Source organism: Sodiomyces alcalophilus, assembly GCF_042370955.1.
Source record: "Sodiomyces alcalophilus JCM 7366 unplaced genomic scaffold ACRALscaffold_3, whole genome shotgun sequence".
Classification (NCBI taxonomy): Eukaryota; Fungi; Ascomycota; class Sordariomycetes; order Glomerellales; family Plectosphaerellaceae; genus Sodiomyces; species Sodiomyces alcalophilus.
Genome location: NW_027263534.1, coordinates 1,715,362 through 1,742,099, shown reverse-complemented (window position 1 = coordinate 1,742,099; position 26,738 = coordinate 1,715,362). Strand labels below are relative to the sequence as shown.

The following is a 26,738-nucleotide window of genomic DNA, read 5'->3' as shown; positions in this document are numbered from 1 at the left end:
ACGCATCACATCGTTGTACGAATATGCACCGTCGTCCCACCATGCAGGATCGCCGTTGGCCCTGATTGGTTTATGATCCTGACGTTTCAAGAGTTTCACAACAAGCATCGACTCCACTTTCGGCCGTCGTGCCTGCGCAAGCGGCTTCAGTAGTGTACCTTGGGCCCGGCGGATCTCTTGAGGTACAACGTACATAGTGTACTGTACGTGTACACGAGTACTCCGTACTGTACTGCGGACCCGCTCTTCTAGGGTTTGTAGCCTTGCCGGCGGGGAGAGACGGCCGTTGGAAGCTTTCAGTGCGCTTCCCGTGGTACGGAGCTCTTGACAAGCGGCAACTCGTACGTCTGTTCAGGGGTCAACTTCCTTAGCTGCCATGATGCCATCTCCACGCACCAACGGTATACACCCTCAGCTAGACCTTCGTCCAACACGACTCGACTCGTACGAATTGGACCAGAGGGCCATTCTTCCTTTAGCGATTTCAACTTTGACTGGACTGACTCGATAGTCGCAATGCTAGCAGTAGTCGGTCCAACGATAAAAAGAAGAAAATCACTCCTGGACCAATGTGCATTTCACCGGCCCCTGGGGTTCACCGGTTGACACGAGTAATTGAGTCGCCTAACTGATCTATCACCATTTTTTCGAGTCATACTATGCCTCATCCATAGACTCGTCCTCTTGATCACTCGTCTTGCCTCTGTTATCAGATTCCTCCAAATCGTCATCATCGTCGCTTTCGCTGTCGTCCGATTCAAGCCCCACAAGCCTGTCCTCCTGGGCTCCCTCCCGCACCGGCACCGCATGCCGATGGGCAAACGCGTGCCGGACCGCCGCGTTGGTGCTCGTGTCCCATACGTGCATCGTGCCCTGACTGCCCGCGACGCCGAGCCGGAACGCCACCGCGGGCTCCGGCCCAAACTGCGTAGCAAAGACCTTCCCAATGTCCAGGTTCCGCGACACGACCATGCTCGGTCCGCTCGCCTGCACGTTCCACAGCTTGACCGTCTTGTCCGTCGACCCCGTGGCCAAGAACCCGGGCACGACGGGGTTGACGTCGAAGGACGACACCGACTCGTCGTGCGCCTGCAGCGTCCACACGGCCCGCGTTGCTTCCGGATTGGCCGGCGCGTTGCGCACGTCGTGGTAGTGCACCATGCCGTTCTCCGTCGAGACGTAAAAGTAATTCGCGTCGTGCGGGTCCCACCGGACCGTCTCGACGTCGCTTTCGACCCCCCAGCGCGGTGCGTTGGCCTCCGGCGCCCGCATATCCGCCGCCACCACCGTGCGGTCGTAGCTGCCGCTCAGCAACACCGTCGTCTCGGCCGCGTGCCACGCCAGCGAGCACACCTTGTCCGTGTGGTACGAGTACGACTTGGCGCACTTGGTGGTGTGCAGGTCCCAGAGCTTGACCGTCTTGTCTGCTGACGCCGACGCCAACAAGTTCCGGTGTTTCCGGTTGGCTGCCAGGGACAGCACGGCGTCGACGTGGTACTCGTCGTTCGCCCTCTTCGACTTCTTCTTTTTCTTCTTCTTCTTCTTATCCTCGGCTCCCTCGCCACCCTGTCCCAGTATGGCGTTCGGGTACATGCAGTCTATCAGGTCGAGGTCCCAGATTTCAATGTCCGGGTCCATTGTGCCGATGGCAACGAAATTGGCCGTTGCGTCTTTGTCGACGCCCTTCTTTTGCACGGGGATGTCCAGCCACTCGACACATAGGGGTATCGCGGGGAGCATGATATCGTGGTGAACGTAGAGGTTGTCGGCCTCGTCCTCGTACACGTAGACCTCCAGATGTGCCAGCTCGTCTTCCACCTTTGCCGCCAGCAGGAGATTGTCGGTCGCTAGGATTTGCAGGTCCTCACGGTCCTCGTCCTCATCCTCCCCGTCCGGGAGGGTGATGTACGGGTCGTCCTTGTTCGACTCGTAGTATGCTAGAGACTTCACGTTGCCGAACATGGACAGCGGTTCGCCCTGGCCGGCCGCGTCTTCGTCATCGTCATCATCGTAGTTTTCGAGGTTGTACTCTTTCAGATCCTCGTCGTTGATATCAATTCTAAGAGCGGCAATTAGACCAAGATCAATCTAAACCCCCGGCAACAACGGAACGGTGTGACCCACTGTGAACTCTCAGTTGCGTTTTTTTTGCCTCCGCTCCGCGTCTTCTCTGTCGAGTTTTCTGTTTTTGACGTGACGTCCTCGTCAGAAGCCTCATCCTGCGCTTCTTGGGCTTCTCTCAAGTCGTCCTCCGCATCGTCGAGCTGGAGCTTGGCGAGTTCTGCGATGCGTTCAAACTCGGCTTCGTCAAAGGTGGATTTGGTGGGGAAGGGTGCCGCGAAGCCGCGTGGCACCCAGGCTGCAGCCGTGATCATAGACATGGTAGCGGATGGCAATTCACCAGCGCACGGATTTGAAGAAAGCGCTTTGCGACTGAGGGGAGCGGTGAAGCCCTGTCCTTCAGGCCAGACTCTCGAGGTTGGTGGGCAGCAAAAAAAATTACAAGTGGGGTGTGGTGTTATCTTATCAGAAGTCGCGCCAAAGTATCACAAGGTACGAAGTACTAGGTACCTACTACTCAACATGGATGCTGGGCCCGTGAGAAGAAAACATTCCCGGAGAAGATTCTATGGATGTATATAAGGTTTGTAGCCAGCCTCAGTGATCTACTTGAAGTGATTGAACCGGTTACACTCTTGAGAACGTTTCGGTAGCTGTTGCGAGTGAGCTTCAACTCGGAAAGAAATGCGACCAAGTGAACGCAACCTGTAAGACTGACTAATCAGCAAGGTACAAAGTCGTTGATAAGATAAGTCGGCTTATCTTCGGACAACCACCCAGCACTCATTTCAGACCCGCTGCCATCTTCCTCCTTCCATTCCTATACTCCTGTAACCATCAACACCGACGACATTACCGGCGAAATATGACGGACCGCTCGTATGGAGGACCGCCAGTCTTCAAACGCAGAAGGCTGGATGGCAGCGGCCGCTCGACCCCTCGTGCAGAAGGTGCATCGACCCCCCGTGCCGGACCCGGACAAGCATCTCCACAGCGTGACGTGCCTGCACCGACAGACGAAGACACGTTAGCTCTCGATCGCGATTGGTATGGCGGCGACGATCTCGGCGGTCACGTATTTGGCGAAGACTCCCATAATCCATTCGGAGCCGACTACTCATCATGGGAGAGGGACCATCAGGAGGCCGTCAAGACGGAGAAGATGGTCGAACGGTACGATGCGCGCCGGGAGCAGCGCCAGAAGGAGAACGACGCCTGGGAGACGAACCGGATGCTGGTCTCTGGCGTTGCCCAGCGGAGGGACATGGCTGCCGACTTTGACGAGGAGGAGTCGACGCGCATCCATCTGCTCGTGCATGACCTGCGCCCGCCCTTCCTCGACGGCCGCACCATCTTCACCAAGCAGCTCGAGCCAGTCCCGGCGGTACGAGACTACCAGAGCGACATGGCCGTCTTCAGCCGCAAGGGGAGCAAGGTCGTGAGGGAAGCACGGCAGCAGCGGGAGAGGCAGCGGCAGGCGCGGGAAGCCACGAGCATGAAAGGTACCGCGCTGGGCAACCTGATGGGCGTCAAGGAGGACGAAGGCGACAGCGCCATGCCGATTGCGAGTGAAGAAGATGCGAAGAAAGCCGACGGGGAAAAAAGCAACAAGTTTAGCGATCACATGAACAAGTCCGAAGGCGCGACCGACTTTACCCGAACCAAGACCTTGCGAGAACAGCGCCAATATCTCCCTGCCTTTGCCGTGCGGGAGGATCTGATGAGGGTTATCCGAGAAAACCAAGTCGTCGTGGTCATTGGCGAGACGGGTTCGGGAAAAACTACACAACTGGCTCAGTTCCTCTATGAGGACGGGTATGGGAAAACTGGTATGATCGGTTGCACGCAGCCCAGGCGCGTCGCGGCCATGAGCGTGGCCAAGCGAGTTTCCGAGGAGATGGAGGTCAAGCTCGGCAGCACGGTCGGCTATTCTATCCGGTTCGAGGACTGCACCAGTAAAGACACCGTCATCAAATACATGACGGACGGCGTGCTTCTACGTGAGTCGCTCAACGAACAGGACCTCGACAAATACTCGTGTGTCATCATGGATGAGGCGCACGAGCGTGCCCTGAACACGGATATTCTCATGGGGCTGTTCAAGAAGATTCTCCAGCGCAGGCGCGATCTCAAACTGATCGTCACCTCGGCCACCTTAAACGCCAAGCGGTTCTCCGACTTTTTCGGCGGCGCGCCCGACTTTGTCATCCCCGGTCGGACGTTCCCCGTGGACACGCTCTTTCACCGGTCGCCGGTAGAAGACTATGTGGATCAGGCGGTGCAGCAGGTGCTCTCCATCCACGTATCCATGGACCAGGGCGACATCCTGGTCTTCATGACAGGCCAGGAGGATATCGAGGTCACTTGCGAGCTGATTCAACGACGGCTCGAGGCGCTGAACGACCCGCCCAAGCTTAGCGTCCTTCCTATATACAGCCAAATGCCCGCAGATCTCCAAGCGAAAATCTTCGACCGGGCTGCGCCGGGGGTACGCAAGTGTATCGTGGCCACGAACATTGCCGAGACCAGTCTGACGGTCGAAGGCATCAAATATGTCGTGGATGCGGGATACGCCAAGATGAAAGTATACAATCCGAAGATGGGCATGGATACGCTACAAATCACGCCCATTTCGCAAGCGAATGCTTCGCAGCGGTCCGGGCGAGCAGGCAGAACGGGTCCCGGGAAGGCGTTTCGGCTATACACCGAAAAGGCGTTCAAGGAAGAACTGTATCTGCAAACAATACCCGAGATTCAGCGAACCAACCTAAGCAATACGGTCCTCATGTTGAAGTCGCTCGGAGTGAAGGATTTGCTAGATTTCGATTTCATGGACCCACCTCCGCAAGACACCATCACGACGTCCATGTTCGACCTCTGGGCCCTCGGCGCCTTGGATAATCTGGGCGAGCTCACGAGTCTCGGGCGGAAAATGAGCGCGTTCCCCATGGACCCGTCTCTGGCCAAGCTGCTTATTACGGCGGAGGAATACGGGTGCAGCGAGGAAATGATCACGATCGTGTCGATGCTATCGGTGCCCAACGTGTTCTACCGGCCCAAGGAGCGACAGGAGGAGGCGGACACGCAGCGCGAGAAGTTCTGGGTGCACGAGTCGGATCATCTCACGTACCTGCAAGTGTATTCGGCGTGGAAGGCCCAGGGATACTCGGACGGCTGGTGCATCAGACACTTCCTGCACCCCAAGTCGCTGCGGCGGGCCAAGGAAATCCGGGACCAGCTGCTGGACATTATGAAAATGCAGAAGATGGACATGGTCAGCTGCGGGATGGACTGGGACATCATCCGCAAGTGCATCTGCGCCGGGTACTACCACCAGGCGGCGCGGTATAAAGGGTCGGGCGAGTACATCAACCTGCGCACCAACCTGCCCGTGCAGCTGCACCCGACGTCGGCGCTCTACGCCGGCCACCCGCCCGATTACGTCGTCTATCACGAGCTGATGCTGACGTCCAAAGTGTACGTGTCGACGGTGACGGCGGTGGACCCGCACTGGCTGGCGGACTTGGGAGGCGTGTTCTACTCGATCAGGGAGAAGGGATACTCGGTGCGCGAGAAGCGCTTCACCGAGACGGAATTCAACCGGAAGATGGAGATTGAGGCCAAGATGGCCGAGGACAAGCAGCGGGAGGAGGAGCGGTTGCAGGACGAGGCGGAGCGGAGGGAGGCGAAACGGAAATCGGGGGCCGCCAGCACGGGCAAGAAATTCATCACCAAGGGCGCAGTGAGGAAACCAGTGGTACGGCGGCCTAGAAGGGGCATATGAGTTGAGAAGTTTTTGGATCCATGGGAAATCGAGCTAGAAATGCATAAGTAATCATGGGAAGAAGCGAGGGGACGGGGACGACTTGAGGGCTTTTCAGCGTCGAATCTCAAAGTGCTTCTCATCTTGGATGATTTCCCTTTCCTCCGTTTCCAGCTTTACCACCCTCGCTCCTCGCGGGCCCGAGTTGATGTCTTTGAAAAACTCCGTTATGATTTCCGCTCGGCCCTGGATCTCGCCCTCGACCTGGGACGCAGCAAGATTTTCCATTCAGCACATATTGGCCATTGACTCGTTCTCCTGGTGGGACGAACCTTGTCGTTGGGTGTGTTCCGACACCATCCAGTCAGGCCATACTCGGCGGCTCGATGTCTGGTGAAGTAACGGAAGCCAACGCCTGCGCAGGGAGACACGAGTGGTGGATGACGTCAGTGAAGCTCTTGATAGGAGACGAGACGGGCAGGTCGTGGAAATTAGGAGGAGTATATTTAGGTACAACGTAACTAGATACACATTATTTTGTGATTACGTAGGTACTTACCCTGGACAACACCGTGGACGAGGAAATAGTGCTGTGAATGTCAGAGCTCGTGCCACGGAAATTGAACTCCTAACTGTTACTCACGCGCTTGGCCATGATTAAAAGGAGGCTCAAGAGGGATTCTTCTTGCTGAATACGTATAGAAACGGAAAAGGACGATAGGTAGCTGTCGTCAAACTGAGAAGGACCTCGGTATGTTTCTGTAGTGTATAGGTATTTTTCCGGGGTAGGATGGAGTGGCACCGTAGTGTACAACTGATAGGCTTATCGATAGGCACTCAATATTAGTCATTATTCGGATAAACCTCGGGCGTCCAGCCGCAGGCAGTCGACAAACGTCCATCTCCGTATAATCGAACGATGGGATGTTATCCGCTTCATCATCCCTCACTCTAACAATCAATCCGACAACATAAGACGAGAGACGGGACGACATCACGGCATCGAAGACCGACCAGCGAAACAAAAACACATTCCAAAAGACGGCCAACGAAGCCTTCCAATGGCCTCACCTTCCGAAGAACAATCACCCGCGATTCAACCCGTCCTCTTTCGCTCAAACAGGAAGCGTAAAGCGGGCTACAGGCAACGACCCGAAAGTCGGGACATCAACATCACAGACGCAACCGCAAGCCCTGGACCATCATCATCATCACAATCGGCGCTCGCAAGCAACAACCTCCCGACCGAGTCTACCCAACCCGCTCCCGTCACCCAAGCGCAAGCCGACGACGATCCCTCTTCCCAGTCCATCGCGGAGGCACTCCGCCTCCGTAACCTCCGAAAATCCAGACTAAAAGGCGTGGAATTCCGACCTCAGGGATCTCAAGACCGAAACGCCAAACATGATGCCGCCAATCCGGAGGGCGGCCTCGTCCAGGGTAATCAGGACGCCGATGGCGTCGAGCTCGGCATGACTGGCCGCTTCGCCCCCCAGACGGGCATCGTGGGCGAACTTGTCAATAAACACATGTGAGTATTCAGCCGCATCTCCTCGTTCGTCACCCTCAACATACCGCCGTCATCTTCTTCCCCTGCATATACTGAGCAAGCAAGGATGGAATACATAGAATCCAAGCTGTCTAGCCGTCGCGCGGCGTCCCCGCAAACCACCGCCGCCACGGGACAAGAACACACCAGCTCCGACCTCCTATCCGGCCACGAACCCATGTCAACCGACACCGCCGAGTCCACCGGAGACAAGCCCGACGTCCGCGCCGCCGCCATCCGCGGCCGCCTCATGGAGGTCGACCTGGGCGAGGAAGCCCGCGAACGCAACATCGCCCTCACCGAGCGGGCCCGCCGCCGCCTCGCCTCCCTAGCCGCAGACGACCAGTCACCGTCCCCCGGCGCGACCAGCGATGCAGCAGCGGCCCAGGCAGGAAGCGACAAGCCGCGCCTCGATGGGTCCCGCGCCAAGAAGGAACGTCTCGGACCAGACGAGAAATCGCGACGCCCACGACAGCGTCGCGCAAGCGAGGACCTGGAGCGCGATCGTCTGGTAGAAGAATTCATTCTGGAAAATAAACGTAAGTTGTCCAGCACCCCACATCTTCCTCTTTTCCCTTCTCCCCGCCGCCTCCACGAATGAAACCGAAACTGACCGTCTTCTCCAGTCGACGTCTATGACCTCCCAGACGAACAACAAGAAGACCCCAGCCAGAACCCCGAAGACAGCGAAGAAAACCTCGGCGCCGACGACCGCCTCGTCGAACAGTTCCGCCGCGAGTTCCTGGACGCCATGTCGTTGCGGCGGAGGCAGCAGCAGCAGCGCCGCCGCCGTCCCGCCAACCCCGCAGGCAGCTACAACAGCAGGGTGGAGAAGGGCGAGGTGCTCCGCGGACCCAAGCTGGGCGGTAGTCGGAACGAGAGGGCAGCGATGCGGGATCTCCTCTTGCAGAAGGAGAGGGAGAAGATGCAAAGCACGAAAAAGTAGATGGCCACAAATTAGTTACTCTTTTACCTGTTTTATTGACTACGAAATTGATACCCATGTCGTTATTCCCTGCATAGCACATGCTTTTCCGACACCGGTAAAGCTTTCTGGTGTTTGTACTCAACCGTTGTGCAACTCGAAAGACAGTAATGATATGTATCTGGTGAAGACAAGCTGCCTCAAGCAATCAATTCAGTTTTGACAGGCACAGCAATCCTTATCCTGTGTGTTGGCTGTTTTCTCTGCGGTGTAAAGCGTGAAGTACAGTACTGCATACATGTGCCAGGCATGCTCTCCAAGTCTCTTCGTTCGTAGCGAAAAGCGACGTGACCCAATGTGTAATCATGACCCAAAAGCAAACCGGGGAACCCCCCAATGTTGAAATCCTGTGCCACCCAGTACAGCCAAGCCCAAGAGAGGCGGGTAAGGTAGTTGAATCGCATATCGTGAGCGCTGGCGACACGAAAATCCCAACCCCAAGAATGTGAATGAAGGGACGTGTGTAAAAAGAATTCCGCAGGCGCCTGTGAGACCGCATCGCTGTCTTGACTAATCGAGAGAAGCTGGATCGCAATCTTGTATAATGCGGATGTGGATGAATGGATACCGAATGTAATCATGCCCCCTACCATGCCCTAATAAATGCGAAATTCCCTGCCTTTGCCTTTCCAAGACGCCTAGGATGCAAAATCAGATGTCTCCCGTCCCATGAATGGAGAAAGAGAGCAAGAAGTGAAAAAAAGGAAGGGAAAAGAAAATAGCGACGTGTTCGTCCTGATGCATGCAACCGGTTTATCTAATGTCCAGTTGGAAAGGTTTGAATCTGCCCCCTATTGTCGCGCAACGAGGGCACTTCCTCCGCGCGCCCTGTTCGGCCATCAGGACATCGACGCACGCTTGGCAGAGACCGCATATGCACTCCGTACATGCGTAGGATTCTTTCAGCTTCGAGACGCTCTGACATGCCGCGCAGTAAATCTCTGTTTTCTGTGACGAGTTTGGGGACGAGTCCGAGAGGCCAAGGGGTTCAATGTGGAAGTTCTCCCCGCCTTCACCACCCTCTACCGACGGGAACGGCACAACTGTGTCTTGGTTGTGCGACGGCGGGGTCAAGGCCTGCTGAAGTGGCGAAGCCTGGTAATTGTCCCCGCGGAAGGTGTGCGTGAATGGAGGCAAGGACGCCCTGGGTATGGAAACGGGTGACTGTGGGACCTGAACGCTCCGTTAGCTCACCTGGAACCGGTGGCCTCCCTCGTCAGGCAGGTGGGGAGATTCATCAGCTTACCGGTGTACGATCCTCGTCTACGTCTCCGGCAGCCGAAGCAGCTTGGTCGGCAGCATCAATGAGGTCCTCCCATCTTTTGCCATAGTCTGCCGCGGGTTCTGCCGACAAGGCCTTCCGATCATGGCCACCCGGTCTCAGGCGCTCATCGTTCTGAATACGACGCAGCCAGTCGTTGGCAGAACCGCGCGACTTTTGCTTCTTATGATGCGCCTCTCGGCCCCGCTTCGTTACCGACTGCTTTCGCGGCCGGTTGGGCCCCACGGATCGCTGGATGGGCGGCAATGTAGAGGAGCGGCCCGGTGGGGAGTTGGCCAGTATAGAGGGCAGGATGTCCCGAGGCCGGTTGGAGTTCATGGGCGGGAATGGGTCGCTCGTAATGTCATTGGGAGACATGTGTATCGGGGGAAGTTCGATGGGGGAACGAGGTATTCGGCGTCCTTCGGCCTCTGAGGCCCAATCCTGGTGCTCGTTGAAAGTTAGCTAGCGATCGGGTTTGGGCACCTCCCACGCCTGGGGGCAGCAGGCACTGCCACGGCGAAAATGGAAAAAGCTTACATGTTCCGCCTCCCAATCCTGTTCGACTCTGTGGCCGTGAAGTTGGGCCAATGCAGCGGCAGCGCTCGCCGCTGGTAATAACGAGGCCGCAGTATAGTCGTCCGTGTGCCGGGGCGTGGCCGGGGTACTGGAATCGTAGGCTTGTCGGTCATGGTGAAAACCTTGCAGACGGTCAACCACTGGGGGAATGCCAAACCCTTGGAATGGTGGGAACGCACTCGAAGGAGCTGAGGTCGGATTGGATTGAGGCGGCTGCTGTGGGTGGCGGGTAGAAGGGTCGGTGTTGATCATAAGAAGGAAGCTCTCCTCGGTGGCGGGAAGCTTCTGGATGTAATGCTCTGGGTGAGCTCTGCGGATATGCTCCTGCATGGAGCGATATCTCTTCTCCTGTAGATGCAAGAGTTATAAGCTGTTGGGACAACTGAAGGGCTGTACCTTGGTCGGCGATGAGGTGCTCTGAAAAAAAGAAGAAAAAGAAAATGCCAGAAAAAAAAACCCCCGGCCTTTACCCCGCCCTCCCGACCGAGGCAACGAGAGAGCGGACGGGCGACAGCAGCTCACGCCGACAAGGAAACACGGACATGGCATCGCATTACACAGCATAGCCGGGAATGTGGTACTGATCGCACGAGCGAGCAGACAAGGTGGACTTACGCCGATACAGCGCTTCCTACAGCTGGAGCCATCTTGGTTCCGTAGGGGACAGACGACTTCATTATTCGAATCGGCGATGGAGAATTGCGAAGTCAAGGAGGATCGAGGCGGCATCTTCAAGGCACCATCCAGAGCATTCCGACCTTGGATGGCAGTAGTGTAGCTCCTAGGAGAAGAGTAGCTTGCCGGGCGAGGGGCCGTGGTTGGGCGTGGTTGATGATGCCGGCCCTTGAGAGCTCGAGACCCGGGTGGGTGTGGGGTGGGTGAAGGAGGCGGCGATTAAAAACAGCGAATCTATCGGTCGGAGGAGAGCTCAATTGAAATGAAACCCGACGAGCAGAGCTGAAGCATGGGTCGAATGCGTAGATATGGGACGAGCTATCAAGGTAAAGCTACCTGTCATAAAGGATACGATATAAGAAGGAACACGAGAAGCTCCAGCAAGCTTTGCATAAACTCTCGTTCGGCTCTGAAAAGGGTGGTGGTGGTTCGGCAGTGTTACAAAATGTGTGTCTGAGGGATTAGACGTGAAAGTTGCGTGATAGCAGTGGAGAGAGAGAAGGGGGGGGAGGTCAAGGAAGAGGAGAAGAAGAGTTGGCGAAGGAAACAATTAGTGACCATGACCGGCCGCTTGAAGACTGGCAAATACGGAGCATGGAAACTGGATCCTGTTGCAGGCTTGGACGTTGGAGCTGGAAGCGAACATCCGAAAGCAGTAAGTGGTGGGATTTTGAGGGACTTGGGAACGGGGAGGGCCCGAGGGGGGAAACTCGAGGGAACGAGCATGAGGTGCAGATGTGGGGAGGGGGTGAACCCCTGCCAGTGAAGGTAAAGTACTAAAGTGTACATGTAATCTGTGGTGGGTACTAGGGCATGTCTACTCCGGGTATTCGGTGATGGACCTAGGTTACGTTGTAATATGTATTTGTACAACACGTTATACGTTGTAATGAAAGGAAGAGCGCTTATTATGGCGTCGCTATTCTGTAACTTATTTGTTTAGTCTTTTGACTAAACTGAGCTCAGTTAAAGGAGTACGCAAGTCTGTGTTGGCCATGGTCAAGCGGCTTATTGCAGTAGAAGAGCTGCGGGAATATCAGGAACCCATGTAACTAGGCCCATGTAAGCTTCGAGCTCTTTTTTCTGTAAGAAGAGAAAAAAATGTGTTCTGGAGTACGAAGACGTTAGGCTTAGGTGAGCTTGACAGGTATGTCTTTCAAGCTTCGTCACATCATCTGGATCCGTCATGGCAGGCAACTAGCAACCAAAGCTGAGCCACACCCTTTGCAGCACAATTATTTGAACAAACAGCCGGCTTTGATATCTCAGGAACGCTGGCAAAAGAGGTTAGCTATATCACAGTCCAAGCCCAGCCGGGCACATGTTTGCGGTTAGGTATGTCCTATGTAGTCGTTTCCAGATGCCAACAGCAGGATGGTTTGCCATCAGTACCTTCACATGCTTGTCTTGTCGGCTTTCCCAAAAGACTCCTTACGGATCCAGCCTCCAGGAACAAGAAAGCGGTCGTCTTGGTGCCTGTTTGACGTTTCGCCATTGAAAGCCAACTTTTGGGAACAAAGAAAATGCAAAAGGAGTAATAGGTAATTACTACTTTAGTACGGAGTATCAAGAACCCTCGGATCAAAGACCTTCTTGTGGGTCATGCCGGAGGCGCCACCGAACACCGAGTAGCGTGTTACGTTTCAGTCTTTTGCTGCCCAATCGAGTCATACCAGTGAGGAGTCAGCTGGTCCCATGTAATGCGGTACGGTACTGTGCCAAGCTAAGGCTAAGCTACCTTCGTAGCTAAGGTACCTTGCCTACCAATTACGAAGCTACCCAAGCAACAGGAGCTTCGTAAGTGTTACCGGTAGGTAGTTTCGACGAGCTTTCTGGCCCTTTTCTTACCGGCTGCCGGCGAGGGAATTAGGCAAAGGGGACCCACGGGGAAAAGAGGGAGGCGAGAAAGGAAAAAACCGCATCAATTTGATAAAAAATTTATACCAAGTACTAATATGACATGACTAAAGCCGGGCGCTGACCTTGATGGGAGCTCTACTCTGTGGCTTCGGCAATGAAACGGCGGACGTGGGAGAAGCGACGAAACGCTTATTAGGACACCACTCGATAATGACTCGGTCAGGCATCTATATGACCAGGAGATAATTAGTTGACGGAGCGAGAAGACTCCGTACCTATCCGAACAGTATCCCAGAAGAGAGGGGTTCGAACGAAGAGGGGGTGGGGGTTGGTTATGAAGGGGTTGGTTTGAGAGGAAAAATGGTTGTAAAATCGGAGAGCCGGCCATTGGCCACAGCTCGAGGCCGGCAAAACACGGTACCTAATGGCGAAAGAAGGTACCTTCCCTTATCAGCGAGGAGTTAGCAGAACGCCCCACTTCACACAGACCCCACCCTCTCGACGGTACCACTCATGAAGCTCCATCTTATCCAAAAAGTGGGACCTTCAGTAGCGCGCAACCTGCAATAACTCTTGCCACAAGCCATTGCAGCTGCTAAAATGCAAGTATCCATATCCAGGTACCCTTACCTCACGGCGACCCCGCGGCATGAAGCTCTCCGGTAGCACGGAGTCCATGAATACGTACCGAAGAGAGTCACACCATCACAAGTTCTTCGTACAGAATACGTCTCTCACACATCTCGCATGCCTCACTGTCTCACACATTTAACATAGGTAATTCACATCTTCAATTAGGACATGACGTCTACACGCTTCAGCGCCATAATCAGTTCGGTTTGATTGCATCCCCTTGACACCGTTCTGCCGTGCCTTGGCCAATGCACCGGCTCACATCCCCTCGTGACATCACCCTGCAGCTGGGCGACCGACAACGAATTGCATCACATTGCTTCTACATGGTCTCGGCGACCATCCATCCTCCCAAGCCTCCAGGTCTACCACACATCTCCACGGAGTATATACCTCTCGGCTATTCACCCTTCAATAATCAACTGTCAGTCGTCGAAATATACAATTATACGCGGCATCTATGTTCTTAGGCTTCAGCGGAAAGATGTAGATAGGAAGATTCATATTAGGCATCATCCAACTGCCTCCCGTCTTCGTCAAAATCGACGTCCTCAATCACCACGCTCTGGCCGTCCGCCGCCTCCCGCTTGGCCACGACTCCCGCCACCAGACCCCGGTCCGGCCGCATCATCCCGTACAAGTGTGGAACGACCGTCACACCCCCAGCCCGACACCCCTTGATGAACTGGAGCTGCCGTCCGGCAATCGTCCACACAAAGCTCCCGGCATACGAGTAGAAGAGCTTAAAGGTCGTCGACGCCTTGAGCAGAGCCCACTTGGTGAGGTCCGGGTTCGTCGTCTCGTCGTCCCCCAGGTACGCCTGTATGGTCTTGGACTTCTTCGCCTCCGGGGATGGCTCGATGCCCCGCCACTGCTCATAGATCAGCTGCACCTTCTCCTGAAATGCCTCCCCCTTGTTGTTGGCTCCCATCTTCTGTGCCCACTCCGCCCGGACTTGGTTCAGCTGTCTCCTCAAGTCCTCCTTGACTTGCTTGAAGATAGTGGCTCGGGAGGCCTGGATGATTTTCTCAAACTCATCGTATGGGCCCGCCAGGTCCTTATCCCACTCCACCGCTTCATTCCCCAGGGACTCATGGAAGGCTTTCAGCGACGCCTCGATGTGAGGGATGGCCACATTGAACATCAACTGATCTAGGACGTGCGTCGTCGGAATGGCACCCGACGTGGGGTTCTTATACGCGGGCTCTGCCAGAAACTTAACCCGGGTTATCTCACGACGCAGGCGATCCCAGTCCTCCCGCCCGAAAACAATGCCCTGCTTGGCCTGGTCGACCAGGTGACCCACCAGCGTGCTGAGCAGAATAGCAGCCTTGTCGTCGATACGTTCCGTTTTATAACAAAGCCTCTCTTTATAGTTGGTACACTGACCGAGCAGCTGGTCCTCCATATTAAACTTGAAGCTTTCGCACATAAAGTCGGCAACCGCGTCTTTCATGTTGAACCTTCTTTTGGTGAACAGCTCACGAAACGTCGTCTTCTTCTTTCGGAGGTACCCCGCGGCGAAAAGATCCGGACAGTCGGGCATGTCGGCATTGCGAAAGTTATTCACAATGGTGGGATCCCAGCACACCCACGCCTGGTCGCCGTCGTAGTCGCCTCCGGAGAGCTTATCGGCCAGGGGCCGGTCGCCTTTCGTGGAGAACACGATCACGTCCTTCAACCCGCGAAGTTCGGGCCGGAAAACCGCCTTGACCCGCTGGATGTCGCTAGGGAAATGCGCAGGAGCCCTAGCGACCAACACGTCCGTCCCGTGCAGGAGCGTATCGGAGAAGTCGTCGGCCTGGAATTTGGACGAGAACCCCAGATGCACCTCGTCTTCCTCGAGCACACCGAGAAAGTCGACCACGATATAGGCGTAGGCAGACCTTCCAATCTTGATGTCGAGTTTCGTCTTGAGGAGGTCGCCCATGCGATTCGCGAGATTCCAGGACAGGTCCTGAAGATACTTCAGCTTCCTTGGGTGAAAGCCGCCGTCGAGCAAGAAGTTGATCCGCTCGGCCTCGTTGTCGGGCATGCCGGCAAGGAACCTGACCTGCTCGTGTTTCAGGCGCTCGTTGCGATACGCCCCGAAGCAGTTCTCGTGGATCCATTGCCGGTACTCTAGGGGTTCGTTCATGGACGACCGTTGCCGGCCCAGCTCTTCACTGAGGGACTTTTCTAGACACTTGGCGATGGCCCCTTGCATGTCCGCGGCGTCGTATGCCCGGCTGATGAGGACGGGGATGAATTGCATGTTCAGGGCGGCCGGTTTGAGCTCTCGCACTGGCGACTTGACTTCGAAGGTCCGGTGGTCCTCGTCGACAAAGTCGCACTCCCACTTGCGCTGCGACGGGAACGTCTCGATCCAGATGTCGTCGCTGGTGTCTTCTTCGTCGCGGATCCAGAAGCCTTTGGCGCTCCCAAACCGGCCCTGGAAGCCGGTCGGGGTATCCTGGAGTCCCAGGTGGTCTCGGATCCTTCTTACCAAAGCCGGCGACATTCTGGCGATACCGTCGTTCATAACATTCCCCGTGTGCGACAGGATATCTTTTGGTTGATGCCGAATCTGGCTAGGTTCCACAACCACCGATGCGTGTGTTCGAGTAAGGCCTAAAATTGAACAGTCAAAAGGGGTGAAAGAGAAAAGGAAGAGGAATTTCAAATTAAAAAGAAGAACATGAGTGGTTGGAAAAATAACCTACACAAGGCCAGTCGTGAAAACAGCTTAAGGGCAGGCTGGCCCATATTGTCCCGGAGCGAAATGGCCCAGTTTAGCATATCGGTAAGGTTGAATTTTGCTCTGTCGCGGATGTTGGTCGCGTCTGCTTTGCTGGGAATGGAAGGGCCGGAGTAGAACGTGTGGCCATCCTCAGCAAACAGGTTGACGCGCTCCATGCTGACCGTGGTCTCTCCCTGATGACGATCTTTGATGACCTTCTTCATGGGTTTAGTGAAAAAGGCAGCCCATTGCCGGCCCAGTATGAAGTGCTTCTGTGTCGTGAGCCATTCAATTACGGCGTCCGAAGCCCCGTCCATATCCTTGACGAAGCTGGGTCGTTCTCGGGCTGTAGGGGATGGAAAGATGAACTCTAGGAAGCGATCAGATCCGAACCGGCGGCTGAGCCGATGCGCGAGCTCAAGCTTGAGGGGTTGGAGAGAAACGGTAAATAGGGGCCCATGGTTCGCTTCATTCCACGCCAATTCGAGGACGAGACTGATGCCCATGTCTCCCGCCTGGAACGTCGACTGGCAGGCCTCCCAGGCGTCCGATCCGCATGGCTCCGGGAAGGTCTTGTTGGAGAAGAGAGGATGGCGCCGGAGAGCGCTCCGAAGCTGTGTTTGGTCAGACCAGCAGCTCCCGAGGGCCAGATCGTCCAATTCATAGAGAGGAACACCGCAATGAAGGGCGATACGGGTGACTTCCCAGGCCACGGCCAAGGGCGCATCGTTGAGGAACGACGGGAGCGGGGGCCAGATGTTCCTCAGACGATCTTCCAAGGCGGCCATCTTCTCAGACCAGGGTGACGGTCGGGGTTCGTCCAGGTCAAGGCCGGGTGGTGAAGGGGCCGGTTCCTCAACATCGACACTTGGATCGTCATCCCAACAGGGTTCTTCGGGTGGCTGTTCGATGGTGTTCCTCGTGAAGCTCTGGTGGGACCTCGTCTCGGACCTGGTGAACGAGTCGCGAAGTTCAACTTGGCGGTCAAATGATGGGTCATACGGGTCGGGAGAGGTGGCGTATGGGTGGGCGCGTTTCCGTTCCTGGGAGTCCGCCTCGACGGTCGTCTGGCTATCGGGGATAAGTCTGTCGTTTTCCGGTTGAGAGAATACCTCGGAGACAATAGTGGCCCTGCTCGTGTTGACAGAGCAGCGGGAAACGTTAACGTTGCGTCGCAGGAGCGCCGGAGACCGCCTCTGCTGGACCGAGAAGAAGGACGAGGTCGTCTTTGTCTGAACCGGCCCGTCGAGGATGTCAAACTCATGATGATGGCGGTCCGGGGGCTTGGCCCGTTTGGGTAGCAGGTTCAAGGGGGCCTCATCCGAGGTCCTCTTGACCGCCTTCGGGCGACCATCGTTGGAGAGGTTCGCGTCCAAGAGGTTCGCCGGAGGGTTGACGGGACGCGGCTTTGCCAGCACGGAGGTCCGAACTCCACTGAGCAGGTGGAGGAGTGCGTCCTGCAGCTCATAGGACTCGGCTCGCGAGACGGCGTGGGACGGCAATGGCGCTGTGGGGGCGGGTAATGTGTCGCGGTCGGCAAGCGGCTTGCGCACCCATCGGCTGTGGATGTCCCGGGCGCAGGATTCGAATTCGGCCAGGGCATTGTCGAGGACATGCCGATGCTGAAAGTAGAGGAACTGAAGTTGCCAGTAAATCCGATCGATCCTCTGTTCCTCGTCCCCTGCCCGGCTGATCCGCTCTCTCCTCTTCCGCGGGGACAGGGTGAGGTCGCGGACTCGGAGCCGCAGGTTGTAGCGTTGATTTAGCTCATGGACGTACTTGTCGAACTCTTGTGGCTTCCTTGTCTGGATGTCCGTGACGGGGTTGGGGACGCTGGTCATGGTTAAACACACATGACAGCGACGGCCCCGGACGAAACCAGTGGTAGGCGCGGTCCAGGGAAGCACCGAAGGTGAGGGATAAAAGTAGAGCGCTGTCCTCGGGGGAGCCTAGGAGATGAGGTTGGTATAGTAGTGCGACCAACAAGAAAAAGAGTAAAAAGCAGAAATAGTGAAAAATGAAATAAAATAAGAAACGAGAAGATGCGAAAAAAGAAGACACAATGCCGTTGTAGGGTGAAGCCAGAGGAAACTCTAGTGGAAGTTGGCAGTAGGCGAAGAGGCGCAACTGCTACAGATGAAGAAGCGCAACCCTTTCGCTATTGCGACAAGAAAGCCACAGGTCAGCCGTCGACATGAGATACCTTCGAAGTGTAGCACGTGGACCAGGATCTATTGATCGAGTCGGCAGTATGTAACTACTCAGAATCGAGGGCCGGCCGGCGCGTAAAAAGAGAGAAGACGGCAAACCAAACCAAGGATGGTTGGTTTGTGGATGTTGTCGTCGTGATGAAGCTTGGTGGCTAAGCGCAGAATCCGTTGATCGCATGCTATGTAATTAGTTCGCTCATGCGGTAATTAGAAACGGGCGGCGCGGTCCGCGATCTCGAGTAACCTCCATTTTTAACCACCTCATGCTGCACGTTAGGAGCAAGGAGGGGGGGAGGGAGGGGGAAAGAGCTACCGTGATACGCACATTGCACAGTCAATGGCCCACTATGAAGTACAAGGTAATGTACAGTGACAGAATGCATAAGTAAAGGTACAGCGTACGCATAATTCCTTGCGCTATGACCTCCTGTCCCCATCACATCATCCCCCACATTCCACGGCGGTACATTCTCTACCTAGGTAATTATTAGTAAGGAATCACAATCTGAGGACATTGGGTGAATACTGCAGGGTCCAGTCGCAGATATTCGTTCCTGGGTATCAGGCAACATTATACCATATATCGCATTCAAAGGATGGAGGAGAGGAGTAAGGGGAAGATATCGTGGCGCGGCTATTAGTGGCCAAGGCTAAGCTTGACCGTTGAACACGCCACAACGGCGCCGATAAAAGTCACCCTAGCCGTAATTCAAGCCATAGGCTGGATATGGACGCTTTTAGACCAAGCCAGCGAAGAATTAGTGCCATTGACGGCGGTCGACAAGAAGCAAAAGGAAAAAGTTGAATTCTATATGCCGGACTCGATTACATACCTCGTCCAAATTCGTAGATAACATGATATCTCGCTCATTTCGATGCCACCGCCTCAAATATTCCATCATTTAGTCGTGTCGTCTGTCTCGAGATTGGTTCTACCACCAGAGAAAAGAAAAGAAAAAAGGAAAAAGAAAAAAAAATCGAGGAGAAGGCCCTTCTTCGGACTCGTCTCCTTTGCGGCCATGCAACCTTGCAACCTAATTGAGACTGCGAATGAAGCCGCACATACACCCCCACATGGATATAGATAGATTGTAGATATATATATGCGGCCGTCTTCTTCCTCACTTGAGCTGCTTGAGAATCTCGCTCAGGAAATCCTCAAAACTGAGGGTGATGTATCCGTCCCTGTCATCATCATACTTCTTAAAGACGTCGGTCATGCGCTTGAGCGAGATGCAAGCCTGGACGAACAAATCGAAGCTCATGACGCCCTCCCCGCGCTTATCGTAGGTGCGGAAGAGCAGCTCGACGAAGCCGGGGCTGAGGCGGTACCGAAAGGCCACGAGGGCGTTGGAAAACTCGTCGAGGGAGATGTTCCCGGACCGGTCGACGTCGAAGCGGTCGAAGAGCGTGCGCCACGAGGCGAGGAAGGACCACAGGCCGCAGAACTCCGAGAAGCCGATGGTGCCGCTGCGGTCGCTGTCGAACATGCGGATCATCATGCGGACCGTCTGCGGGTCGAAGGCGGTCCAGTCGCCGTTGACGAGGGCCGCGGAGAGTTCGCGCTCCGAGAGCTGGCCGGTGCCTGAGGCGAAGAGTGAAACGTTAGGGCGCCGTGGCTCCGGCAAACGAAAGGAGTTGTGGGGCTTTACCGTCCTTGTCTACCGCGCGGAAGAGCGGGAGAAGTGTCGGGTCTGCGCCGTCGGCGGTTTCCGGGTTCGGAGAGGGAGGAGGTCGCGAGCTGGCCTCGGGGCGGCCGTGGTGCACGGGACGGGGTCGGCCGCTGGGTGGAGGGGATGTGGCGCCATAGCCGTGGCCGGGATGCTGGTGGGCGGGACTTAGGGCGGGATTGCGGTGCGCATCGTCGGGACGTGGTAGTGGCGGCTGTGGCTTGCTATCGTAGCGAGATGGGTAGGACGATGACGATTGCGTGGGCGCCGTGTTGTGGCGCTGGGGTTGTGCGTGTTGGGCCGAGGGGGAGGCGGTCGGTTTCGGGGAGCTGCTGGTTCTCTAATGGAAATGAACATGAGTACGTCTTTGGGTATTGAAGGGTGATGCAGTTTGCGACGGGGTCCAAGTTGTTTACGGCTTCAGGTTCTGCAAATCTGGACGAGAAGATGTGGTCAGTACGGTCACCGAGGGGTAAAGCGGGCTGGGTCGCAGGAGGACAAACCTAGGCAGCTCGTCTGGATTATAGGGCTTATTGTATGCCATTCTGGGCGTGGAGCAGGTATTAAAAGCGGCGAATGTGTAACGATCGATTCGAAGGCTGTTGGGTAGTGCAGAGAGGAAAAAGTAAAATGAGGTTCAATCAACTTGGAAAGTCAGCGCGGGGCAGGCGATGCGCTTCACTATTGGGAGCTTGGGGGAAGTACAAGTAACAGCAGCACCCTGCAGGGCAGAGCTTAGTACAGTGGGTTTCAAATACTGACGAGTGGTTATACCACTCCACGCGTACCAACGTGTCTTGCCGTCTTTAACATTATAACCCTTTAACTTTAAAAATTCATAATCATTCTAATACGCTTTCTATTAAGTTGCAAATCACGCAAAATCCTTAGAAATGGACCCTGACTATATATTATAATTTTTTCGAGGTTTCTAAGTGGAATTCATAACGTTATGTATATCTGAACTTGATGCTTTTTTACGCAGTTAGGTCGGTACATCTTCAAGTGGGGGGTTACTCGTCACATATTGCGAGTGACTGTATGTAGGTCTGGGCTGACTAACCCAAACGGGGAGTTCTAATTCCGTTTCAAGGCCCATGAATTCGTACCATCTTTAGTTTCTTCCCTTGCCTCAGCAACGCATGTTGGTGGTTGGTGAATGTGTGGGAGGGGAGAGGATGGAAGACAAGGGGGTGAGTGCGGAGGGTTTCAGCCTGACGGCGCGGTTTGCATGTAACCCCGCAGGAGGTACGCTGTATGGAGCAGAGAATGATCAAGTCAAGCGTATGTATACCTGTAATTATGTTCTTTGTACGTTGTATTCATAGGTACGGTACTTCGTGTGATATTTCCCCTCCTGGGCCGAAATGGCTTTTTCCGTCTTGTCGACACATCTCCTGACCATCCTTGGCGTGCCTTCAGGTACTCCATACTTTATGCCCTGTCAAAATACAGTAGGCGAAAATGATAAAAGCTGGAGCTTCGGCAACCGACACCACGTCGGATCCGAACAGCAGATCGACCTGCAGGTGGGGTACGGAAAATTTCGTCCTGTGTAAAGTCCAAGCCCCATCGTGACAGCCCTGGTTCCTGTGACACAACGCAGTCGTGTTCGGATGACAACCGATGCGATGCCAGTGTTCTCTCGGCGGGTACGGACTGCATCGGACGGGCCCGTTCCTGCGTTGTTACGCCGTCTTTCCTACCAGGTACAGCGCCGAGACTTTTGACACGGCTCCCAGGAACCAGCTAGCCATTGGTCTTCAGGATGAGTGCGTATACCTGCGTCGTACACCCGGAAAGTTCTTAACTACTTACTCTGTACTTACCGAGCTAGATCGGTGCCAGTCATTTCATTCCGAACCTGGCATTGGAGCACCAAGTCAATGGCGACCTTGAGAGCTACGTTCGCAATGGCGAGAAAGCTGCGAAGCCGGCTGCAATTATACGGTCAACCCAGGTACACTACAGTATCTGCCTGTAGCGGGCGCTACAGGTAGCCAATGCCCTGGCAGTTATTCATGCCGCATGTCACCATGATGCTACGCCTCGTTTTTGTCTTGAACGAGAACTTGGTTTTGAAGATATATGATTTCGCCGGAAGCTCGGCCCCGGGAAACACCACTTCCATCTGTCTGCCCTTCTAGACCGTGAAAGTGTCGGTTTTGAACAACTCGTTGCCAACAATCGAGAGATTCTACTTACGCACATAGCACTGAGATGTTGAATTTCTGGAGTGACTATTCAAGCAAGAGGGCGCTATTATGCTTCAGCCTCCCAATTCCACACTCTCGTTCAAGGCAGTCTTACCGTCCTGGTCGCCTTCTCAACTGCTGGGCAAGTGGGTGACCGCCCTCCCGTCTGCCGCTACCGCGCCCAGCGGATTTGTCAGAAATCTGGGGCACCTCGGCCGCCTCTGCCGAACACTGGCCTCCACTCCACCTCTTCCCCTCCATCGTTCTCTCCCGGGTTTGCCCCGCCATGACTATCTTAGGTTGTCTTTTGTTGGCAGTTTACCTAAGGTACTGACCGATGTTCAGACCTGCCATCTCAGACCTTTACTTCACCTATCAACCCACCCAGACGACTTTGCGACGACATAATAAGCAAGTAGTCTTCCATCTCTCTGAGAGTAGTCTGTCGCAATCTTCCCCTCGATACTCGTGACCCTACCCTACCACAACACTCGGAGCACAACCTGTCCCCTCGCATCATCAGACGGCATTCATACATTATTTCTTTGACTTCACCTCTAGACAATGGGCAGCGCCGTGAACGCTCTCACAACCGACGGCGATGAGTTTTGGCTTTTCGGTTATGGGTGCGTCATAAGCCAGCTCGCCATCCCCCGTCTGTCAAGAGTCCATTCTGGGCATCCGACTTGATTCAAATCACCATAGGTTTCTCGTCTGATTTCGTCTCTCTAGGAGTCTGATATGGAAACCTCCTCCCCACTTCGGTACGTTCACATCCCTTTTCGGCCCGTGCCGATGCGCCGACGAGGAGGCCAATGCAGCACGCTCATGCTCTACAGACAGGAGAATCCCCGGCTGGGTGACCGGTTATGTCCGACGTTTCTGGCAGGTCTGTTGCTATCCCTTTGCGGATCCCCCCTCCCTCGCCCTTTTTTTCCCCCTGTCTCGACTAACCAACATTCACTTCTAGGCGAGGTATGGATCCCTCTGCTTTCTTGATACATCTCGCAGAACCGGAATGCAAAGCCATAGAAACGTCCCTTGTTGTATACCTGGCTATCAAAAGCGTCCAAGCTGACTTCAAGCCCCTCGTGCCCCGCTCTTCACAGCCAAGACCACCGCGGCACACCAGAAGCCCCCGGCCGTGTCGTGACCCTCCTCGAACGTGACTACTGGGCGAGCCTGACCGACCATCATGAACACGCCCCGGATCGGGTGTGGGGCGTAGCCTACCGGATCCGACCGGACCGCGTCGCCGAGGTCAAGGATTACCTCGACATCCGGGAGATCAACGGCTACACCATCCACTACACCGCCTTCCACCCGGCCCCTCCCACCGCTGCCTCCGCGCCCAGCTCCACAAATGAGCAGCACCCTCACGCGTACCGCGACGGTGCCACCATCCAGACCCTCGTCTACATCGGCACCCCGGACAACGACCAGTTCACCGGGCCCCAAGAGCCGCAGGCCCTCGCCGCCCACATACACAAGAGCGTTGGTCCCAGTGGCCGAAATATCGATTACCTCTTCAACCTGAACCAGGCCCTCGAAGAACTAAGTCCCGAGAGCGGCGATGAGCACATCCGAGACCTCGCTCAGCGCGTGCGAGCCATAATAGCCGCTGAGGAGTCACGCGGCCACGATACCCAGGCCGAACTGCCCGAAACCAGCGGTGAATTTCAGAAAGTCGCCAGTACCGAGCAGCAGGAGGAAATCGAGAAGACTGTCCCTGGGAGTTAAACATGCTTCGGGTTGGATGGCGCGCGGGTTGGATCAAAAATGCCTGCTTCCACAAATGTCCATTTTGTCCATTCGCCTCTGCCTCTATCTGGTACCACCGCCCCTGACCATCATTTCATCCCCTTCCTCCCTTTTGCACCTCATGTTTCCCTCCCTCTCCCCTATCCTCACATCCCCATGACTGGACTGTCTCTCCTAAAATCGTCCGGAACACAACCTACTCATAGATCATAAACCGTCATCCAGATAGAGAGATGTTAGACCTTGAAGAATCTGTTTAGGTCTCCGCCAGTGTCCAATCGGTCGTCGCTCACCGTCCCCCCATCCACCGGTGCGATAAAAGAACAAACCGGAAACAGAAGAGGCCGCAGCAGAAAATAGGCTGGCAACCTGAAGAATGACGATCCTAAAGGAAACCTGCATGTGACGAGGAGCAGGAAACAACAAGTGGACGAGCAAGACATGTCAAAAAAACAAACAAACAAAAAAAGCGGCAGTCCCTCAGAAAACTTAGGCCGTATCACATTGCCAACCACGAATCACCACGACGTTGGTTGCCTTATTTCTCTCTCTCTATTCAACATGACGCGTCGCGTTCATACGCGTAACACCAGAGCCGGGGTATCTTTATGTTGCAGCAGCAAATATCATCACGGATGTCGGACATTCGTCGATCGAACCAACGGACGGACGGACTGGCGCACAGGACAGAACTGACACAAGCGCATCACTGGTCGCACTCGACAAGTCATGGTGGTCGTCAGGTACCCCTCGAGACGGGCCGGGGTGAGCTCTCAGAATCATTATGTTGTGATGGTGAATGCTGGGCGGGCAAAGGAATTCTCCAAGTTCTCTGTCGCGGCCGAACCCCTCGGGCAAACTAGTAGCCGCCACCATTGGGTGGAGGAGGCTGCTGCTGTTGCTGGGGCTGATTCGGGTAACTGTAGCCGCCGGCCGGAGGAGCGCCGGGGTGGCCATAGGGATCTGGGGGACGCCTGGTTAGCCGACGGAACGACCCAGAAGACGGAGCGAAGTGTATCTTACCCTGAGGGTGGCCTTGGGGAGGCATACCGTAGGCCGCGGGCGGGGGGACGAAACCTCCTCGGCCACCGTAGGCGGGTGCGTACATGTTGGGAGCGGCCATGGGGTAGCCCTGGGCCGGAGCGGCTGCGTAGGGCATCGGCCCACCCGAACCGTAGCCGCCTCGACCTCCGTATCCACCGCCACGACCGCCACCGAAGCCGCCGCCCCGGGGACCGCTGTCGGAAGCCTTATCGACGCGGATCTGACGCCCATCGAACCTGAACGAGGTATAAAAATTAGCCACGCTGGCGTCGTCACGAGCGATAGCTTGCAAAAGAAAAGAGCTGCGGCAAGACGTACTCAACGTTGTTCATGGCCGCGATGGCCTTCTCGGCGTCCTCCTCCTGGAGATAACGCACGAATCCGAAGCCGCGGCTACGGCCAGTGTCACGGTCCTTAACAACCACCTTGGAAGAATAGGGTCAGGACTCTTCTCTCGTATTCTCTCTCCTTATACGGACGCTTCTTTTCTCTTCTTCTTTTGATATCGGAGATAGCTTCGGCCGTGCGAATATCACTCACAGCTTCCTCAATGGCGCCGAACTCTTCGAACTTTTGCCGCAGTGTGGCTTCCTCGGTGTGCCATGCAAGGCCGCTTGTAAATTTTTCGGTCAGTCAAAGGGCCTCCACGCCAACAGTGGTTGAAAATGAGGGCCCGTACCCGATGAATAGTTTCGCCATGTTTTCGGTTTTTGTTTGCTTTCTTTGTGTTGGAAAGAACGAAAGTTTCCCTCGACCCGTTACTTCTGACAAGGTTAGCAACTCCCTGCCGTGGCGAGTTCGCGCGTGTTTTCAACAAAGGATGCCGCGTAAGCGACCCGGGATACAGAAGGCAGGTACGAGGTGCTAACGGATTGCGACTAGTTTCGCGATTCGGAGGACAAGGCTTGGTGGAACAGACAGGACAGGGATGTTGAGGTCAGCTCGACCTTTATATTGATGTCGGGCGGGCAGTTCCCCTCGGCACGTCAATTGTGACCAAGATGAATGGGGAAGCTGAAGAGGGGAAGTGGATAAGGGACGAAGGCGAAACGATGGCAATATGCTCGCCGTTAATCCATGAAAAAGGGGGCGGGCGGAATGAGTGCAGCCAGGGGGGAACGAGCAATTTGGCGGGGTACCTCGTAACGTCTCTCCCAAGCGGGAAGCGTCACTGGAATTGCCACTGCTGATGTGTCGTGGCGCAGTGCGTTTGCGTCGTTTCGTGTGACGTGACGAGACGACGGCCCAGTCCTCAGTTTGCGGCAAGGAAAAGCAGGGTGATCCAAATGCAACAGCTTCTTGAGATGGAGTATGGGGAGGAGGGGAAGTGGCGATACCAAAAAAGAAAACAAGCCATGAGATGATGGTACGGAAGGGAAAGGACGCTGGGACTCCCAATAGGAAAAGGATAGAGGGCGTACAACAATACCGCAGAGCAAAAGATGCAAGATGTGCTTCGAGGTTTCTTTGAGAAGGTGGCACGAATGAAGGATATCGTCTTTCAACCAGAGCGCATGCTTCCTTGGCGAGGTATGTTAGGTGTGTAAGAAAGATGATATGATGGTGGGCATCGGGAGAGAAGACGTGGGAGAAAAGGCTAATGGTGGATAGTAAGGTGATGTGTGTACTCAGTAATTACCTAGTGTGTAGGTAAGGTAGGTATGTAAGGTAGAGGGGGATGATATGTAAGTGCTAGCCGCTAGCATCGAAACTAAAGTGAGGTGGGCAGGAGACACAGGCGTGGAGTGATGAGACAGAAGAATGGCTGGATGC

The 26,738-nt window shown here is 55.2% G+C and overlaps 9 protein-coding genes across 9 annotated transcripts; 3 read left to right on the top strand and 6 right to left on the bottom strand.

Annotated features, from left to right (window-relative positions):
- Positions 1–558: 558 nt before the first annotated feature.
- Positions 559–2,464, bottom strand: ACRALDRAFT_1041383 (uncharacterized protein). The gene is made up of 2 exons (XM_071015215.1): positions 2,125–2,464; positions 559–2,059 (listed from the first exon to the last, which is right to left on the bottom strand). The coding sequence occupies exons 1-2, from the start codon at positions 2,379–2,381 to the stop codon at positions 658–660; spliced, it is 1,659 nt and encodes a 552-aa protein (XP_070875941.1). The 5' UTR covers positions 2,382–2,464; the 3' UTR covers positions 559–657.
- Positions 2,465–2,899: 435 nt separating this feature from the next.
- Positions 2,900–6,457, top strand: ACRALDRAFT_2121403 (uncharacterized protein). The gene has a single exon (XM_071023832.1). The coding sequence runs from the start codon at positions 2,927–2,929 to the stop codon at positions 5,843–5,845; it is 2,919 nt and encodes a 972-aa protein (XP_070875939.1). The 5' UTR covers positions 2,900–2,926; the 3' UTR covers positions 5,846–6,457.
- On the bottom strand, positions 5,939–6,240 carry ACRALDRAFT_2102284 (uncharacterized protein; the record flags this gene model as incomplete). Its single annotated transcript, XM_071023097.1, has 2 exons — positions 5,939–6,088; positions 6,157–6,240. Coding segments are annotated over 2 exons (234 nt in total), but the record flags the coding sequence as incomplete, so codon positions are not given.
- A 320-nt stretch (positions 6,458–6,777) lies between the features above and the next one.
- On the top strand, positions 6,778–8,427 carry ACRALDRAFT_1092977 (uncharacterized protein). Its single transcript, XM_071019643.1, has 3 exons — positions 6,778–7,355; positions 7,440–7,912; positions 8,000–8,427. Exons 1-3 carry the CDS (start codon positions 6,886–6,888, stop codon positions 8,317–8,319), a joined length of 1,263 nt encoding a protein of 420 aa, XP_070875938.1. The 5' UTR covers positions 6,778–6,885; the 3' UTR covers positions 8,320–8,427.
- On the bottom strand, positions 8,411–11,526 carry ACRALDRAFT_1062596 (uncharacterized protein). The gene is made up of 4 exons (XM_071016631.1): positions 10,814–11,526; positions 10,160–10,546; positions 9,605–10,069; positions 8,411–9,531 (listed from the first exon to the last, which is right to left on the bottom strand). Exons 1-4 carry the CDS (start codon positions 10,925–10,927, stop codon positions 9,112–9,114), a joined length of 1,386 nt encoding a protein of 461 aa, XP_070875937.1. The 5' UTR covers positions 10,928–11,526; the 3' UTR covers positions 8,411–9,111.
- A 2,032-nt stretch (positions 11,527–13,558) lies between these two features.
- On the bottom strand, positions 13,559–18,097 carry ACRALDRAFT_1062588 (uncharacterized protein). The gene is made up of 2 exons (XM_071016630.1): positions 16,069–18,097; positions 13,559–15,976 (listed from the first exon to the last, which is right to left on the bottom strand). Exons 1-2 carry the CDS (start codon positions 17,924–17,926, stop codon positions 13,872–13,874), a joined length of 3,963 nt encoding a protein of 1,320 aa, XP_070875936.1. The 5' UTR covers positions 17,927–18,097; the 3' UTR covers positions 13,559–13,871.
- A 986-nt stretch (positions 18,098–19,083) lies between these two features.
- Positions 19,084–20,636, bottom strand: ACRALDRAFT_1041371 (uncharacterized protein). The gene is made up of 4 exons (XM_071015214.1): positions 20,469–20,636; positions 20,382–20,400; positions 19,948–20,305; positions 19,084–19,880 (listed from the first exon to the last, which is right to left on the bottom strand). The coding sequence occupies exons 1-4, from the start codon at positions 20,507–20,509 to the stop codon at positions 19,417–19,419; spliced, it is 882 nt and encodes a 293-aa protein (XP_070875935.1). The 5' UTR covers positions 20,510–20,636; the 3' UTR covers positions 19,084–19,416.
- A 2,088-nt stretch (positions 20,637–22,724) lies between these two features.
- Positions 22,725–23,900, top strand: ACRALDRAFT_1062585 (uncharacterized protein; the record flags this gene model as incomplete). Its single annotated transcript, XM_071016629.1, has 4 exons — positions 22,725–22,786; positions 22,893–22,924; positions 23,000–23,049; positions 23,235–23,900. 4 exons carry the CDS (start codon positions 22,725–22,727, stop codon positions 23,898–23,900), a joined length of 810 nt encoding a protein of 269 aa, XP_070875934.1.
- An 880-nt stretch (positions 23,901–24,780) lies between these two features.
- On the bottom strand, positions 24,781–25,664 carry ACRALDRAFT_1069614 (uncharacterized protein; the record flags this gene model as incomplete). The annotated part of the gene is made up of 4 exons (XM_071017686.1): positions 24,781–25,201; positions 25,284–25,390; positions 25,506–25,578; positions 25,645–25,664. The coding sequence occupies 4 exons, from the start codon at positions 25,662–25,664 to the stop codon at positions 24,781–24,783; spliced, it is 621 nt and encodes a 206-aa protein (XP_070875933.1).
- Positions 25,665–26,738: the final 1,074 nt, after the last annotated feature.